The following is an 18,492-nucleotide window of genomic DNA, read 5'->3' on the forward strand; positions in this document are numbered from 1 at the left end:
TTTGAAAATTAAAACATCATACAAAGCGTCATTTGCTGATTATCGAAAAGAAGTTCAAAGAATTGGCAATTATTTTATCTGGTGGTGGTTTATATACTGCTGCATTGAAGCTGCTTACTGGCTTCGGATTATCACCTCTTTCCATATGGGTACGCCACATTACCAAGGAAAACTAATGAAGCGTGAGCGTGGTAACAAGAAAATGAAATGGCTGGTGAGAAAACTTACACAAGAACTTACAATTCACACATAATAAATCCACCTTGCACATAAGCTACATACGAAATCTTCAATGAACTGTGGGAAATGTGGCGACTTTTTATTTTGTGACTATTTCCAGCGTACGTTTCACAAGCAAATCACACTGCAAATGAACAACTGATTTTGACTTGATGCTTGGATCAAAGGCAACAACAAATACATGTAGGGTTTTACTTATATGTGGTTGCTGTCACCTATAATAAATTCGCCTTGGGTTAAACCAATAAAATAAAATATTTCACTCGTACATCACCTAGATTTTAAAGTCACTTCGATACAATGACAGTCTTTTATTTGCTTCTATAATTGTAACACTTTTTTACAAACAGAAATGATAATAGGAGGCAGCGTATTGTTAATTACCTTGTCGCTCTTTAAGGATATCTGTGGTCTTGAGAATCATTCAGATAAAAGTCCTGCTCCTGTTATAAGTGCCATCTTACTAGAATGTCCCAAATTATGCATGGAGAATAACCAGGGACGAACAAGAAAATCTTGCCTGAATGGGAGACAAATAATGGTGAGCATACGGGTAAACCCAAGCTTTCATGTGGAAAAAGTGGATACATTTCTCATTATTGATGAAATATTTGACACGAAAAAGAGATCCAAAGCTAAGATAATGTCGCCTTATTTGATTGAAATTAGCAGAGGCGAGCCTATTATGATGTACCCTCTTGAATTTTCTAAGGTAAAGTGGAAAAGAAATGTAGACGTGTGGTTTTAAATAACGATAGTGTTTTAGTCCTTGAAACTAAATGATGTGAACAGCAATCAGCAATTTAATGAAATATCAAGTAATATTACGTCATCTCCTCATCATATGGAAAACGAGTCTAAGTTGGAGATTCTAAAGCGAGGTATGTATTTATGCTCGTTTTCAAACAAAACAAAAAAAAATATGGGCGACGATCGATAATGTGGTTCGTTGTTACATACATATGTATAGGCCTCTTCTTTACCCCAAGTATTAGCAAGTGGCGAATATAATGGACATGGTTGTACGGGTTAGGCTAAGGCCTTTATGCACCGCGACCAGATTGAGCCATAGTGCGCCTCTAATTACTTAATTTTAATTATTTAGTATACCGAGGAATCGAACCAGCTCCTTAGGAGGGAGCAATTGTAGGTCTTCCTCCTCTAGTAGGTACGAGCCCAGGATTCTGTGTCTCCTGTGTTCTTATGCGTCACAGTTGGTGATTAAGTGCTCCAAAGACTCCTCTTCATCACCGATGATCCTGTATGATCTTGTACTAGATAACCCTACAGCAAAGTGACCTGTTAGTGCTCCAAAGAGTAATCTGAGGCCCTTTTTATCTATGGTTATAGCAAATTTTGCTCTGTTGGCATTGAAGTTCAAAACTGTTGAGCAGCTTGTGCCGTTCCAGTGTTCCCTGACTTTAGTTTGGATCTATTTTTTTGGTTTCCTGTTTTATATTATTTTTGTTAAAACCCAAAAATGGGGTTGGTCCAATAAATAGCCTTCTGCCCCTTTTTTGGCATAAAAGTCTGCCTTCTCGTTTTTTTTGTGTCCTTCATGTCCTGGTACCCAAATCTGTGAGACCTGATTATAAGTGGTCAGTTTGTTGATGTTAAACGTGAAGCTATTCAAGGCTTTGAGAACCGATTGACTGTCCGAAAGTATTTTAATTTTTACTTTCTCGAATCTTCTATGGATATGATTTCCACTGTTGGCGAAGAGCTCCGCATGGAAAATCGTGGTACTTAGTGTTAGGGATTTGTGGGCTTTAGGCCCCACTATTCCTGCTCCTACTCCTTGGAGCGATTTGGAAACATCTGTGTACCATTTTTGTGAGTCATCATTTAACCATGTTGGGTTAGTGTTCCACTCTTCCCTAGACGGGAAGATAACCTTGTAAATTTTTATAAAAATGTGTACGGGTTCCGTGTGGTCATTTGCCTGGGATATGCATACTGCATGTTAACCCTGTTCAAGATGTTGAGGTGTCCAGTAAGATCTCCTGGTTTAAGTTTTTCTTTCATATGAGAGAGTTTTTCTTTCACGAGAGTGCTTGCATAGTAGCTTCCTCTTGTATTGCTAAATGTAGCGATGGTAAATCTAAAAGCGCTTCCATGTCAGCAGTTGGGGCAGTTCGCATTGCCCCTGTTATGCTTAGGCACGCCTGCCTTTGTAGTTTACATAGTTTTGATATAGCAGAAGTTTGATTTGTTTTAACCCACCATACCAAATCTCCATATAGTACAATAGGTCTAACCATTTGGGTGTACATCCAGAAGGCCATTTTAGAGATCAGACCCCAGAACTTACCCAAGATTTGTTTTGTTGTCCAAAGGCTTTTCGTTGCCTTTTTTATTACTGAGTTGAGGTGCGCCTCCCAAGTGAGTTTTTTTATCAAAGATAATTCCTAGATATTTAACTCCTACCTTAAAGGTACATCTATTCTATTAACTCCCAGGGTGGGCATATTTAGAACCCTTTTCCTTGTGAATGGGATAATAGTGCTCTTTTCTACACCACTCCCAGGTTATTTTTAAGGCATCCTGCATTAAGTCCTTTATGGTCTCTTCGTGGTTGCTTTTTATTATTACAGAAATGCCATCTGCATACGCTATTGTTTTATACCCTTTATTGTTAAGGGTTTGTACCAAATCGTCAGCCAGGATATACCAGAGCAATGGCCATACACTTAGGGTAACTTGCTCCAGGGAGGCTGTGGTTATCCTTTGGTTTAGCATGTTGCTTACCCATTTAACAATTGTTGGATCGGCTCCCCTATTGGAGAGTGCCAATTATATTGCTTGATAGTTCACGCTATCAAATGCACCCTCAATGTCCATAAAATCACAGAGGGCTATTTCCTTTAGGTCAAGGGCCTTTTATCGCGAATAATTATGTGTAGTGCTGTAACCGTGGATTTCCCTTTTTGATATGCCAATTTCAGTTTATGGAGTGGAGTTATCGAGATAACCTCCTCTCTTAGGTAACAGTCCAGTAGATTTTCGATGGTTTTCAACATGAAAGACGTAAGACTGATTTGCTTATAGGATTCAGAAAGCTTAGGGAGATTCAGGAAACTTAGGGAGATTCAGAAAGCTTATTGTCTGCCTTTGGTAGGAATAATACCTTGACCTCCCGCTAAATCTTAAGAACATAACCCAAACTAAGACTTGATCTAAATATTTTAACCAGAATTTGTATTAATTTCACAGTGCCCTTGGAGAGCAGGGCTGGAAAAATACCATCGGATTCGAGTGATTTGATCTGAACAAAGTGTGCGCTGGCAATCCTTGATCAGTGTCACAGGTTGCGTAAAGCCTACAGTCAGGAAAATCACTTCTGAGAAAAAGCTCTAGTGATCCGGTACTTTTAGTGGGTCAATTGAATTTATCACTCCTTTGGTGAGTGATTTTTGTATTCTTGCAGTGGCTGGGACATCGTTAAGTTCCTCACAGAACTTTCTCCATGAGTTCCTTTTTAATTTACTCAGTTCCTTTTTGTACAATGTAAGGGCTTTCCTATATTCATCCCATGTTCGATATTTCTTTGCATCGTTGATTTTTGATCTTGCTAGTTGACGCAAATTTCCAAGTTCTTTGTACCACCAAGAAACTCTCTTTGTTGAGGTTTTCGTCTTGAGTGGACTACTTTCCTGTTATGAGGTTGTGATGGAGTCAGTCAGGTTTACAACTGAGGCATCCAATTCTTCGTTCGATTTTATAGGAAGCATGTATTGGTTAGTTTGGATTCAAGGTACCTTGAGTATTCGCTCCAGACTTCTTAACAGCATTACGCTTTTAGCTCTTTATGATTAGATTTTGCATCAGCATTGACGGTGTAGCCGTCACTTGACTGAAACGGTAGTTTACCCTTTCATTGTACTCCATCAAACTGGCTGGTGATTTCTGATCTACTCGAGCCTCTTTCAACTCTTCTTATTGTACGCCAGATGTCGACGTGGAGGCTTTTATTTCGCCCCTGCAAAAAGCCCAGTATCTTCGGGGTTTCCAAGGACTGGGAATTAGGAAAGTACCAGACTGCGATCCGTGGGTGAGGTATGTTTAATGTCTCTGTGGCCCTCAATGAAGCACCCTCCTATGGTATCGCGTCAGTGAAAGCCGCTTTTAACCAGTCCATTCTTACAATGCAGGATCAATTACCCTGCTTTGTAGACCGCACCCAGAAATTCCAATTTTATGGTCTGTCTTTCTGCGCCAGTATTTTCCCAAGAATAAAGTTCTGGATGGAGCCCATTTGCTCTGTTGTTAGGGGCATATTGGGATAGTCCCTTAAGAACACTTCCATTTTGACACCTGTTACTACATTCTTGTAGGAGACAGAGGACTTCCTCTTCACAGATGTGGTGGGGCTGTTTGCTGCTGCTGTTGCAGTTATTGCTGCGGTCTTGGATGTAGACGATTTATCGCCTTTAGCCCGCTTCTTCGAGGTAGCCTTTGGTGGTGTCTGTTCCGACGACCTCTGCCGCTTTGGACCTGTCTTAATGCCACCTGCCTTCTTTGAGGGCATGGGAAGCAGAGCTTAGCATATGCCTCATCTCTGCTGAGCTCTTTTTAAGGAGGTAACTGAGCCTCTTTTTGCCTGGCCCGCTCAGTTTTTGGGGTTGTTCGGCTGTATCTGTGCCGATGGTGTGCTGTTTAGGTGTTTTAGCTGTTGAGGTCACAATGCCTGAGGCATGTCTGCCTCTGAGGACCCGCATTTGTGGTCTTGAGTGACGATCCTTTGGCTCGCTCCATTTGAGGGCCGCTCCTCCTTCCTTGATTGAGGTACTGGGTCCTCTGATGATGAGCTATTATAGCTGCTCTCACCATTTTTGTTTTTTTGTTTGTATTTTGTCCATTTTGGTCTCACGAGTAAAGAGAAAAGGTTGGTCCGCTGCGACAGTGCCCCGGTAGCGCAGTAAGGCAGTTATTGAAATGGAGCCTTGCCTGGGCGCTCCAAGTTCGCATAATAGCGACTAGATATCCCCTAGCCACTCATCCATTGGCATATGCTGTTCCACCTTGGATTGGAGATTTGTGCAGAGCTTAATCTCCCTGGGTTTTAGTCGCCTCTTACGACATGTACCATATACCTTACCTCAGGAAAATTCTAACCTCTGACACGCTGGGGGTAAGTGGCGAATATATGAAGCAACTGAAACAAAGATTAAACAATTGAAACAAATTAACTTATCTTGCTTGTATAGAGCTGCCTAAAATTACATGTGTTAAATAGTGACTTATACCAGTTTTATAAGGTGTAACCATACTTGCTAGCTGTGAATCGTGTTCGATAACTTTGCTGTTGCTTTCACATGCAAATTTTTTGTGAAGTCAGCCGAACAGAGAGACAGATAGTGGAGAAATAGCGAATAGAAGAGACCTTATAAAGTTAATAAAAAATTATTTATTTATACTTATACCTTCTAAGAGCTGTCGGAGTCGGCTTAAAAGTGTAGGTTCCTCCATTAGTGGAACAACATCAAGAGGCACGCCCCAAATAGGAGGAAGAGCTCGACCAAATATCCAAAAAACGGATGTAAGTGTTTGGCCGAGTACCTCCTCCGTTTTTTTATTTATTTGTTTATTTGCTTTGAATGGATACATTCTTACAGATTATGTTAAACTAATATACACTAGTTTAGTAATTACCAAGAAAAAAAAAAAACGATTTAAGATGGTTGACTAAGATGCCATACGGCCATGTAAAATCAGCACTAGAAGAGTTGATTGTGGTATACGCCTTGATGTTGCCGCCACCGAACAGCAGATAGTTTTTATTAGGAGTTCTTTCATGGCAGAGGCGATCTTTCCAACGCAAATACCCCCAGCTGGTACCGCATCGAATACTTTCAGAGCCGGGGCGTTTGTATCCATTCGGATGAGATGACCCCGCCAACGTAGCCGCGGGATCTTTGTTCGCCGCGCTATGTCTATGTCGTCATAAAGCTCATACAGCTCATCGTTCCATCGCCTGCGATATTCGCTGTTGCCAACGTGCAAAGATCCACAAATCTTACACTGAATCTTTCTCTCAAACACTCCAAGCGAAGTCGATCAGCCTCTGTCCGTTTCCGAATGTTTCGTTGTGCAGGCTGAAGTTGCCGACTGTGGGACCCAAAATTCGCTTTTTGCCCAATCTGGCGTTGAAGTCGCCAAGCACGATTTTTATGTCGTGGCGGGGGCAACGCTCATAGGAACATTCCAAGCGCTCATAGAAAGAATCTTTGGTCGCATCCTCCTTCTCTTCCGTCGGGGCGTGGGCGCAAATGAGCGAGATGTTAAAAAACGGGCTTTGATACGGATTATTGCGAGACGCTCGTCCACCGGAGTGAACGACAGTACTTGGCGACGAAGTCTCTCTCCCGCAGCGAATCCGACACCGAATTTGCGCTCCTTTACATGGCAGCTGCAGTAGACGTCGAAAGGTCCTATATTTTTCTTGTCTTGCCCCGTACATCGCATTTCTAGATTGGCGGTGATGCCAGCCTTTACTCTCACGAGGACATCAACCAGCCGGGTAAAGGCACCTTCCCCATTAAGGGACTGGACATTCCAGGTGCGGAGTCATATTCCTTATTTCGTTTGCAGTGGTCGTCATCAGTAAAGGTAGTTCTCATCCGAGGCTTTTTTAATATTTTCATTGGGGGGGATTTTGAAGAGGCGGGTCCCAAACCCAGCGCACAACCAGCTATCCTGGAATGCTTCGCCTTCTCACATTAGCTCACTTCCGAACAGGTGTTCGGAACTATACAGAGGATACTTGGGCTAGTCCCGGGAGTTGTGAGCTGCTTGAACCATATGCAGAAGAATCGTCCTGGCCACTCCCAAGTGAATAGCGATCAGTAACTTTCCCCACTTGCGGGGACTTCTATGCATGGACTTCTATACACATCAATAAACCCCAGAATATGTTAAAATTTTTAAAAAGCCTCAAATTATAGGGTACCACTGCAGGCTTTCCACAATATATCTACTTTGATGTTGTTGTTGTTGTAGCAGCATAAACATGCCCCATATTTACATACGGGGAATGCTGCTGGAGTGACAGATCTACTTTGATCGCAGTTCGCAGTAGCGTAATAATAATAATAATGTGTATGTCGTTGTAAAGCTCTTACAGCTGATTGTGTCATTATTTCATTGTCCATTGTTGTCATCTTCATAGCTTCTGCTTATTTGTTCTACTTCTGTTTATTCGTCGGGAGAGGACTTTACTACTAATTGTGTACTTAGTCTAAAGTAGCACTTGTTGGCAAGAGAGATTCTACGTTGGATTTAAAGGCTAACATTGCTTTCGGTGTTAATTCTAGTTCTAGATAAACGAAGCCTTTTGCAATCTCGAAAACATAACTGTTGTGTCGGTGCCGATACGCGAGTACATACGCCGATAATTGTTCGTTCTTATAAAAAAATTGTGCCTGATCGATTAAATTCTGCGACTCTAACTATCTCTAGCAGATTAAAGTAACAAGTTAAAGAAGTCAAACGACAGAGATAAACCTCGTTTGGTATCAAACGGGCTCGGAGAGGTCCCTCCCAATTCTGACGGCGCTGCTGGATTGGGCAGAGCGCACATAAATTCCAATTGGCAGGCTTGTTTCTACTTTATCGGGGTCGGGTGCTATTCATTATTCAGATAGAAAATGTCCTAAAAATGTATGTATCTTTCCAATCGTACTTTTTAATTGTAGATTATTACTTTTGAAAACCTCTACCACTCTTTTGACGGCCTCATCATCCTCTGGCTCTGTATTCCCAAAATGATTATATCATCTATGTATATAAATGGTGATTTTTTAAGAGCTATAGGAAAGTTTTTCCAATAAACACACGTAAAATTCAGAAAAATATATGAAATTTTTATTAAAATGGATAGTACAGTCCATATAATTTAATGTTTAAAGATTATTTCATGCAAATGTTGACCGCGGTCCAATTTTGGCATACTCTTTCCAATGTTTCGGCCGGTATCTCACATATAAATGTCTTAATGTTGTCTGCCAATACGTTAATTGAAGCAGAATTGTATGAATAGACATGAGCTTTAACATAGCCCCACAAAAAATAATCTAAAGGCGTTATACCGCACGATCTGGGTGGCCAGGGTGACAGGTCCCGAACGTGAAATAAAATGTTCACCGAACTCGCCTCTCCACAAGTCCATTGTTACGTGTGCTGTGTGGCATGTGGTAACGTCTTGCTGAAACCACATGTCATGCAAGTCAAGCTCTTGCATTTTGGGCAAAAAAAAAGTTGGATATAATTTCACGGTAGCGCTCACCATTCACAGTTACGTTACGATTCGCAGCATCTTTGAAGAAGTACGGTCCAATGATACCTCCAGCCCATAAAACGCACCAAACTGTGACCTTTTCGGGATACATTGGTAGCTCTTGCAAATATTCTGGCTGATCTTCACTCCAAAATTGACAATTTTGCTTATTTACGTACCAATTGATTCAAAAATGAGCTTCGTCGCTGAACACAATTTTTCGATACTATAAAAAAGTGGATCTTAAACTTTCTTAACAGAACACGCATTTTTATAATAAAATTCAATGATTTGCAAGCGTTGTTCGTTTGTAAGACGATTCATGGTTAAATTATAGGTCAAACGGAAGATGTTTGACAGTAAAACAAAACGTGAAACGTGCGTCAGCTGTTTAAACCAACTGTTTAAAAAGATAATAGCTAAAAAATCACCCTTTATATGTACACATACCAGCGGTTCACTAACACATTTTAACGATATTCGCGTTGTTTTCTTTCCTTAACCACAATTTTAATGATTTTGCTATTTGCGATAATCGATAAACAAAATCAGCTCTTTGGTTAATCTGTCGATTATCGATTCGGCGGTCGCCGTAGCCGAAGGGTTGGTGCGTGACTACCATTCGGAATTCATTGAGAGAACGTAGGTTCGAGTCTCGGCGAAACACCAAGAATAAAGAAAAACATTTTTCTAATAGCGTTCGCCCCTCGGCAGTCAATGGCAAACCTCCGAGTGTATTTCTGCCATGAAAAAGCTTCCCATAATAGAACAATTTCTTGCGTTCGGAGTCGGCTTGAGACTGTATGTCCCTCCATTTGTGGAACAACATCAAGACGCATGCCACAAATACACCCAAAACGGGTGTACGCGCCAATTATATATATATTATATATAAACGACAACAATTTTGAAGTGGTTAAATTAAACGAGAAAACAGAATTAGTAGTTGGAATAAAAACTATGAAATTATATTAACAACAACTTACTAGAACAACGCGAATATGTATTTCGAATATTTGGCCTATGACTTGTCGCGTGGAGTGGTCATGAAGGTTCATGATGGTTAGAGACAAACAGAATATCATCAACATATATCTACATTCTATCAGACAACCAAGCTACCCAACGGGCCCTGAATGAACAAAATGGAGTACCTTACAGTGTCGCCAATCTCTTTATGAGATGGCTAAAAAATATCGTATTATCTTATGCTGGGTTCCAAGCCACAGATATATACTAGGGAACTGTAAGGCTGGCTAACTTGCAAAAAACGGTACGTGTATGCCGAAAATAAATAATATTATGGGGGTATCACCCGTAACTTGTAAGCTTCTTGTTATGCACGCACTAATCAATTCTGTAAATCAAAGATGGAGTGCCAATGCCTGTGAGATTGCTAGGCAAACATGGCCCAGGCTAAATCTACGTAATATATTATTATTGGATATTTGAATTTTAATATTCAAGAGGAAAAGTATGTAAAAATTTTTGGAAATAAAAAAGCATATTCATTGAAAAATATTAGTTTAACAATTTTCGGCTATGGTCCCTGTTATTATGAATAGCGTTGCACAGCTCGCAGAAGTTTTAGTATTAAATATAATATATGGCACTTTCGGCTTGATTCAAAGGCAGAATGTATGTACAGTAAATTCCAAATAAGCCGCACTGTGATTTCAGAGTAAATTTCTAACTTCGCAGCTATATTAGGTTAGGCAGGAATTTGATCATTCGGGTATTAACTCCCTAATCATTGTATGTATGTAAGTATGATAATAATTTAACTAAGTTGTCCTATATATGCAAATATCTAGAAAATGCATACATATTGTATATTATTCCCTGTAATAAAATGTAGAGTGAATAAAATTTCAGTTGGCAAAGGAACAAGTAACTGCACATTTAAATGCAATGCCAAGTGCCGTTAGTCAAATTGATTTCATACAGAAGCCAATGTACATAATCTGCTCTGTTAAGAATATCTCCGCTGTCGAGTAGGCGAGGTGAAAAAGTCTTCGCGGTTATACTTCATTTTTGAGAATTCACACTATTCGTAGCTCGTGAAACTTCTTTATATTATTAACGTTTTCTGCACATATCTAGATGAGATTAAAGGTATTTTTTATCTCTCTTTATATAGAATTTATGAATATGTTTAAGAAAAGAAGAACTGTGGGCAATGCTCCGAAATTCAGCGGCAAATGTCACTCCTTATCAGAACTTAATAGTTCATTAGTAACAACGGATAAAGTAATAAAAAAAGATATTACACCAGATATAGAGTATTTAATCAAAGGCAAAGGCTTGAGAGCAAATAAACCTAAAAGAAAAATTACAATACCAACAGCGAACAGAAAATACAATGAAAATAAAAATGTGGTAGCAATACCGCCAAGGATGAAAAATGTTGAAATAACTAATAAAAAAAATAAAAGTAAGAGCGTTATTGAATCTAAAATGCATACTTGTATGAATTTAAAGCGAAAAACAAGTCAACAATGTGCATCTGAAATTAGCATTGTGCCAAGCTCCAGAAACCTATTCCCAGATATTTATGATAATTGCCATGAGTATGAACATGAAACAAAGTTTTTAGGTCAAAACAAAAGTGCAGCATCAAGAAGTCTGAAAACACGAATGAGGCTAAGACACCGTAATGATAAGAATCGCATTAACAAATATAAATTTTCAAAATATCGTCAACGTCCAATAGTTCCAAAAAGCAGAAATACTACATATAACATAGATACCGCAGATCAAATGGAAAACATTCAATTCGTACGTAGCTTGATTTTAACTATACAAATAATGTTTTATGAATGATGTGGGAGATTTAGAATTACAAATTACTGCTCCCTTTTGCAATACTTACTTACTCTTATTAATACTTTTAGATTATGTTTATCTTAATTGTACTTTCAAAATAAGGTATTGGTGCTACTTAATTCATATAATATCAACGTTTACTACACTTAAATGGAAAATAATAAGTTCGTTGAAACTGATTTATTGTAAATGAGTGGTAAGCTTTCTACAGATCTCAACTCTAATGATCCCGAAACTCTTTCCTTTCCTCTTAATGACATCTTCCTCCCAAACTGGCCGCAACGACTGCAAAGAATGTTATACATACTCTAAACCGGATTTCCTTATAGGTGTGTACCCAAATTTCAAATGTTAATGAGAGATTTCGCGGTGCACACCATGATGCGCATCTTTGGAACTTTTCCACCATTCCCTGAGCTACGAAATGAGCACGCGATCGAGGAGATCGCAAACAATAAAATTTTAATTCAATTAAATTAACAAAAACATTGTAATTCAATTAAAATATCAATAAATTACAGGAGCCTCAGGTCCACCATTGGAACCATGGTTGATGGCACCTCTGTAAACTCAAAGAGAAGCCACTCCGCAATGTTATATAATGAGGTTTTATGTAAAGCTAAGAATTCTGGCGATGCCTTTCTAAGCAACGCACGCTTATGTACAAGCCTTGTTTCGCTGGTAAAATTGTTAAACAGCGACTCATGGATGCATTTGCTTCTCTACAGTAACGTGTGGATTTTCTGAGCCCCAAATCCGACAATTTTGCTTATTGACGTAGCCACCGATGTGAAAATAAGCTTCATCAGAAAAGAAGAGGAAGACTCACTACTTTGGAAATAGGTTTTCAATATTTCCCAATTTTATTCAAGCGTATAGCGTCCCATTTCGTAAATGTTAAACCTTTAAGTAAATTATGAACACATTTGACATGCCATTTCTGTTCAAAAAGCAAACGCTATATGGCCCACTCGTTATATAAGGGCATATTTACATAAACCAATATTCAGTGTTCAATAGAATCATAATGTACCTGTATATGGAAAATGTACTCAGGAAAGTGTGGTTTGAGTGCTCTTATAACAAGCATACTATAGTGTATACATACCTACATATGTGGTATGTACATAAGATGAATTAAAAGTAGGAGCTAGAAGGGAAATACTCGTAAGAGGCTTTGAGAAAATTTTAAAAACAGAATTAAAGTAAAACTTTAATTTAAATTATTTCGTTTCAATTCGATTTATTTCAAAACAAATAATTATATTGTAAATATGTGGCCAATTGACAGGTCCCGAACGTGAAATAAAATGTTCACCAAACTCGCCTCTCAACAAGTCCATTGTTACGCGTGCTGTGTGGCATGTGGCACTGTCTTGCTGAAACCACATATCATGCAAGTCAAGCTCTTGCATTGGGCAAACAAAAGATGGATATCATTTCACGGTACCGCTTACCATTCACAGTTATGTTACGATTCGCAGCATCTTTGAAATAGTACCTCCAGCCCATTAACCACACCAAACTGTGACCTTTTCTGGATACATTGGTAGCTCTTGCAAATATTCTGGCTGATCTTCACTCCAAAATTGATAATTCTGCTTATTTACGTACCCATTGATTCAAAAATGAGCTTCGTCGCTGAACACAATTTTTCGATAAAAAAAGTGGATCTTCGGCCAACTTTCCAAGAGCCCATTCACCAAAAATTCTGCGTTGCGGTAAGTCGTTCGGCTTCAATTCTTGCACCAGCTGTATTTTGAAAGGCTTCACACCTAAATCCTTTCGCAAAATTTTCCACGTTGTTGAGTAGCCTAATTGCTGCGAACGGCGACGAATCGATAATTGATGGTCATCATTAACACTGGCCGATACAGCTGCGATATTTTCTCCAGTTCGCACCCTACGTAAGCGTGTTGGTGGTTTGATGTCCAATAATGTAAATTTGGTTCTAAATTTAGTCACAATAGCTCGAATAGCCGCTTGAGTGGGTCGATTAAACTGACCATAAAATGGAAGAAGCGCGTGATGAACTTTCTTAACAGAACACGCATTTTTATAATAAAATTTAATGATTAGCAAGCGTTGTTCGTTTGTAAAACGATTCATGGTTAAATTATAGACCAAACTGAAAATGTCTGACAGTGAAACAAAACACGAAACGTGCGTCAGCTGTTTAAACCAACTGTTTAAAAAGATAATAGCTAAAAAATCACCCGTTATTTCATGCAGTCTCAGTCTATGAATTTAAATTATTGCTGAATGAAAAATTGTCGCAATTCAAAAAAAATTAAGTGTAAATATTTAGTTAAATGATTTGTTAACATAATGAGTAGAGCAGAATTCGTGGAAATATAGTCCCACTCACACTACGGGATGAAATACAACCACAATGCGGTATCTTTGCTCTCAGCTTATTTCATGCAAGCACTTGTTTATTTTGTGGCGGCGGCTAGTCGCTTGGTTAACGGTATTTTGAATTTCAAGTTTATGTGACTAGCGCACAGTTATTGTTCTATGCAATTTTTAGTATGTTTGTGATCGCCAAGTGGACAATAAAAAATGGGTCGACGTACTACGATTAAACAGCAAGTACTGGTCAGCAAAGAAAGTCGCAGCGAAAAATTGCGGAAATACAGGGCCCGCCATCTATCGCTACGGATTTGAACTAGGTATTATTTAAAGAATGGTAACACTTAGCTGTCATCTGATTTGATAGAAAATTAGTTTTATTCTTCCGCTGAACGAAAATGGTTGTGTATACGATCTAAGAACGCTGGGAAATATTGCGACATTACTTTGAAAATCATGGTAATGTTGTAGAATGTGTACGAAAATTAAGTACGGCAATGGGAAGAAGAAAAGCACCGAATGAAGCGTATGTGCGTTACTTTGCAAAAAAAGTAAGAGAAACTGGGTTGCTTATTGACAAACCAACGCGCGACCGACCAAAAACCGTGCGTACACCCGAAAAGTGTTCGTGAATCACCAGGAACATCAGTGCACCGTCGTTCTCAACAATTGGACATTTCGGAGACATAATTGAGACGACCGATCGTATGGGATGGTGCATGGCTAGCCGAGGCAACCATATGAATGAAGTTGTGTTCCATCATTAACCGGAAGGATTGTACTTCAAAATAAAAAAAACAGTTTGGGAAAATATTGAGTTGTTTCTTTTTTATAGCATTTTTAATTCCGTAAAGTTATATGGCGGATCCTATAGTTTGTTTGAATAGTACTACAGTACAAAGTATCATTGAACGCTTCGTTCATGAAAATCGGGTGCAGAATAAAGGCCAATGTATCCCAAATAAAATTTTTGACAAACGTGATGAGCGTTTAATTGTTCGAAAATTAAAAGAAAACCCAATGCCATCGGCGCCAGAACTGTTAAACGAAATCGAAACAGTGCGACGGGTACTACGTAAAAAGGACTTTAATGGTCGAGTAGCACGAAAGAAGCTATTCATAAGTAAACAACAATTGAGTCGAGTTGCCTTCGCCAGAGAGCTCGAAATTAAAGATTTTGATTTCTGGAAAACGGTAATATCTTCTGACGAGCCCAAATTCAACCTATTCGGCTGAGATGGAATGTCTTACGTCTGACGGAAACCTAATACAGAGCTCCACAAAAGCAACATAAAAACGACTGTCAATCATGGTGGTGGCAGTGTAATGGTATGGATATCTATGTCAGCATCCGGAGTAGGAAGTTTAGTGTTTGTCGAGAGTATAATGGACAAAACAATGTACCTCAATATTCTAAAAGATAATTTACTCCAAGGTGCTGCGAAACTTGGAAAACCTCACGATTCCGTTTCTACCAGGACAATGACCGTAACAATAAAGCGGCAATCGTGCAGACATGGCTCATATGGAACTGTCCACATTTAATGCAACCATCGGCTCAATCGCCTGACATGAATGTCATCGAGAATTTATAGTCATTACAGGAAAAAAAATCCGCACACATCACATAAGCAATAGAGATCAGATAAAACCCGTAATTTTGGAGGAGTGCAACAAAATCGGACCGGAAGTGACGAAAAAGCTAGTGGAGTCAATGGCAGAAAGGTTAAAAGCTGTTAATAAAGCCAATGGATAACATTCAAAGTACTGTATCATTTTTAAATCATTAGTTTAACTTAAATTTAAGAAAAAATTAATACTACATGAAATAAGCTGTGACATAAAATTTTGTACCTTTTGAAGTACCTTTTTTATACTGGAATAGCTCTGAGCCACTATATGTATGTATGTTTATATGTATTTTGGATGATTTGCTCTTTCTATATTAAGTCACTATTGAACTTAGCATATTTGTTTTTTATGATAAGTGCCTGCAGTCTATAGCGTTAATATACTTTCTTCCTTCATACAAACGAATTTTACTCAACGGCTGTTTAATTTGACTAGTTGAGTATATTTCTGTTAACTTTTTACCACTCAAAATTCCATGCGTTCCTATCATTGAGACTTCTCTCTACCTTAACGTTCTCTGTTAAGCAAATCTGCATCACCGTTGACGTTACTTAACAATTCCTGAGCGATGCTGATGCGACGTTGTTTTTGGTAAAAATTCAGCAATTTTGGAACGAACTTCACTGCCATACGCTTCATGCCTAAAATTTCCGAAAAGATTGCTTGGCATGAACCAACCGATATGCTGACATCCTCAGCAACTGCTCTAATTGTGATTCGACGATTCTCCAAAGCAATTTTCTTCACTTTCTCAACATTTTCATCTGTTATTGATGTGCTGGGGCGTCCAGAGCGAGCGTCGTCACTGACATCTTCTCGACCTTCTGTGAAAAGCTTGTACCACTTGCAAACATTTTTTAGACTCAAAGTACTCTCACCGTGTGCCACTGTCAACATATCAAGTGCGCACTTAATTCCATTTTTTACACAACATTTGATTCAACTTCTTTGATCTATTTTTTAGATAGCAGAAAATCGCCAAACACATAAAATACTTGTCTTATACGAGTATACGAGAACAAACTAAACATGTTACATTGCTTCGAGACGAGTGTACCAACATAAAAACAAATAGTAATCGAAAGCCGCCTTATTTTTTGAACACACCTCGGGTATATGTTTATTTTAAATATATATGTATTTCATAATTTTAGTTTGCAAAGAAGTCCTGGCCTAATATTTGTTCTACTTTAAATAATGAAGCCCCTATATCAGCATCATTACAATCGTTGAATGAAGAAAGTAAAATTTTTGATGAAAAATGGCGGCAAGCACATAAAGGAAACAGTGAAATTTTTCAAAATTACTCTAACCTGACTGACGCTATCAAACAAATTAACCCAAATCAATGCCCAAGGAAGCGATTACAGCAGGTTCGTGGTCACGCTTTTGATAAATTTATATCATAATTATGAATTATTACTCTTCAGATTTTGAAAAATAAGATCTCACAAGATTTCAGCAAATATAATTTTGGTCAACCAAATAGTAAGAATGTTTACTCGACAAATAATCTTCTTAAACAAAGAGAAACCAGCTGGATTAGTAATGAAATAAAAAGCCGAAAAAAGGGAAATAAAGATGTGGAATATAGTCGGTTCAAAGAAAATCATGCGTAAGTAATTACACATCTATACTATAAGGTGAATAGATAAGAGTAATAGGAAAATAGTTTTTAATAAACCAACAACGGTGTGATATATTAAAAGCTAACTTAAAATGCTTAATTCACTATTTTTTTTATTTATGATAGGTACTTCTTATAGGCATAAAAGAAATTAATGTTAAGATTGTTTACTGGAATAAGCAAACATACAAATTAAACATTCATTCGACTTAATGTATTATGTGATACGACCATATATGTAATTGAATATAAAATATTAAATGAAAGCACCAGTTAGGGCCTGATCGGTCTTGAATAAAAATTCTTGTTGAAACTCAGCTGTCCAATATTTTGTACTCGTAAATAGTTGATACCGATGGCTTTTGGTTCCGTTTTAATTTTGATTGATGATTTTCTTGTTCAAAAACAAAATTTTATTATTGCTCGATACTTCAGTTTTTCCATCGCTGTAAAATCATAAAAGTAATTTCTTTTAATTGGCTATCAATTTTAAACTAAAATACGCAGCGGCTTGTCAGTTTCACAGTGTTGTGAAACGTTTTATTGAAGAAAAAATTAGCTTTTAAATATATATCACAATATCTGGTTTCATACATCCCTCGTATTACAAAACTTAATGAATAGTACTTGAAAATCTCGTCTCTATTTAGTGCGCTAGTTTACTAAAGAATTCATTCTACTTAGGGAGAGTGCACCGAAACAATTACTTGGTCCGCAATTGCCGGTCGCGCTTGTCTCTCGACCCAATTATATTGCTTAGACATAACAGAATCTATATACATAGATACATATGCAATTTGGCTTAGTAGCGGTAAGTAACGGGTGATTTTTTAGCTATTATCTTTTTAAACAGTTGGTTTAAACAGCAGACACACATTTCGTGTTTTGTTTCACTGCCAAACATCTTCAGTTTGGTCTATAATTTAACCATGAGTCGTCTTACCAACGAACAACGCTTGCAAATCATTGAACTTTATTATAAAAATGCGTGTTCTGTTAAGAAAGTTTATCGCGCGCTTCTTCCATTTTATGGTCAGTTTAATCGACCCACTCAAGCGGCTATTCGAGCTATTGTGAGTAAATTTAGGACCAAATTTACATTATTGGACATCAAACCACCAACACGCTTACGTAGAGTCCGCACTGAAGAAAATATCGCAGCTGTATCGGCCAGTGTTAATGATGACCATCAATTATCGATTCGTCGCCGTTCGCAGCAATTAGGCCTCTGCTACTCAACAACGTGGAAAATTTTGCGAAAGGATTTAGGTGTGAAGCCTTTCAAAATACAGCTCGTGCAAGAATTGAAGCCGAACGACCTACCGCAACGCAGAATTTTTGGTGAATGGGCTCGTGGAAAGTTGGCCGAAGATTCAATTTTTTATCGAAAAATTGTGTTCAGCGACGAAGCTTATTTTTGGAGCAATGGGGACGTAAATAAGCAGAATTGTCAACTTTGGAGTGAAGATCAGCCAGAAGAACTGCAAGCGCTACCCAGAAAAGGTCACAGTTTGGTGCGGTTTACGGGCTGGAGGTATCA

The 18,492-nt window shown here is 38.3% G+C and overlaps 2 protein-coding genes across 2 annotated transcripts in view; one reads left to right on the top strand and one right to left on the bottom strand.

Moving 5' to 3' along the window:
- The window catches only part of LOC128871865 (endothelin-converting enzyme homolog), a 114,610-nt gene that overhangs the window by 81,059 nt on the left and 15,059 nt on the right, over positions 1–18,492 (bottom strand). The gene's annotated exons all lie outside the window — the stretch shown is intronic.
- Positions 10,867–18,492, top strand: part of LOC128871863 (uncharacterized) — a 92,982-nt gene continuing 85,356 nt past the window's right edge. Inside the window, exons 1-3 of the mRNA XM_054113992.1 lie at positions 10,867–11,293; positions 16,480–16,698; positions 16,756–16,940. Coding sequence (XP_053969967.1) covers positions 10,913–11,293; positions 16,480–16,698; positions 16,756–16,940 — 785 coding nt within the window. The 5' untranslated portion in view covers positions 10,867–10,912. The remainder of the gene's footprint in view (positions 11,294–16,479; positions 16,699–16,755; positions 16,941–18,492) is intronic.

The sequence above is a fragment of the Anastrepha ludens genome, chromosome 2, assembly GCF_028408465.1.
Source record: "Anastrepha ludens isolate Willacy chromosome 2, idAnaLude1.1, whole genome shotgun sequence".
Taxonomy (NCBI): domain Eukaryota; kingdom Metazoa; phylum Arthropoda; class Insecta; order Diptera; family Tephritidae; genus Anastrepha; species Anastrepha ludens.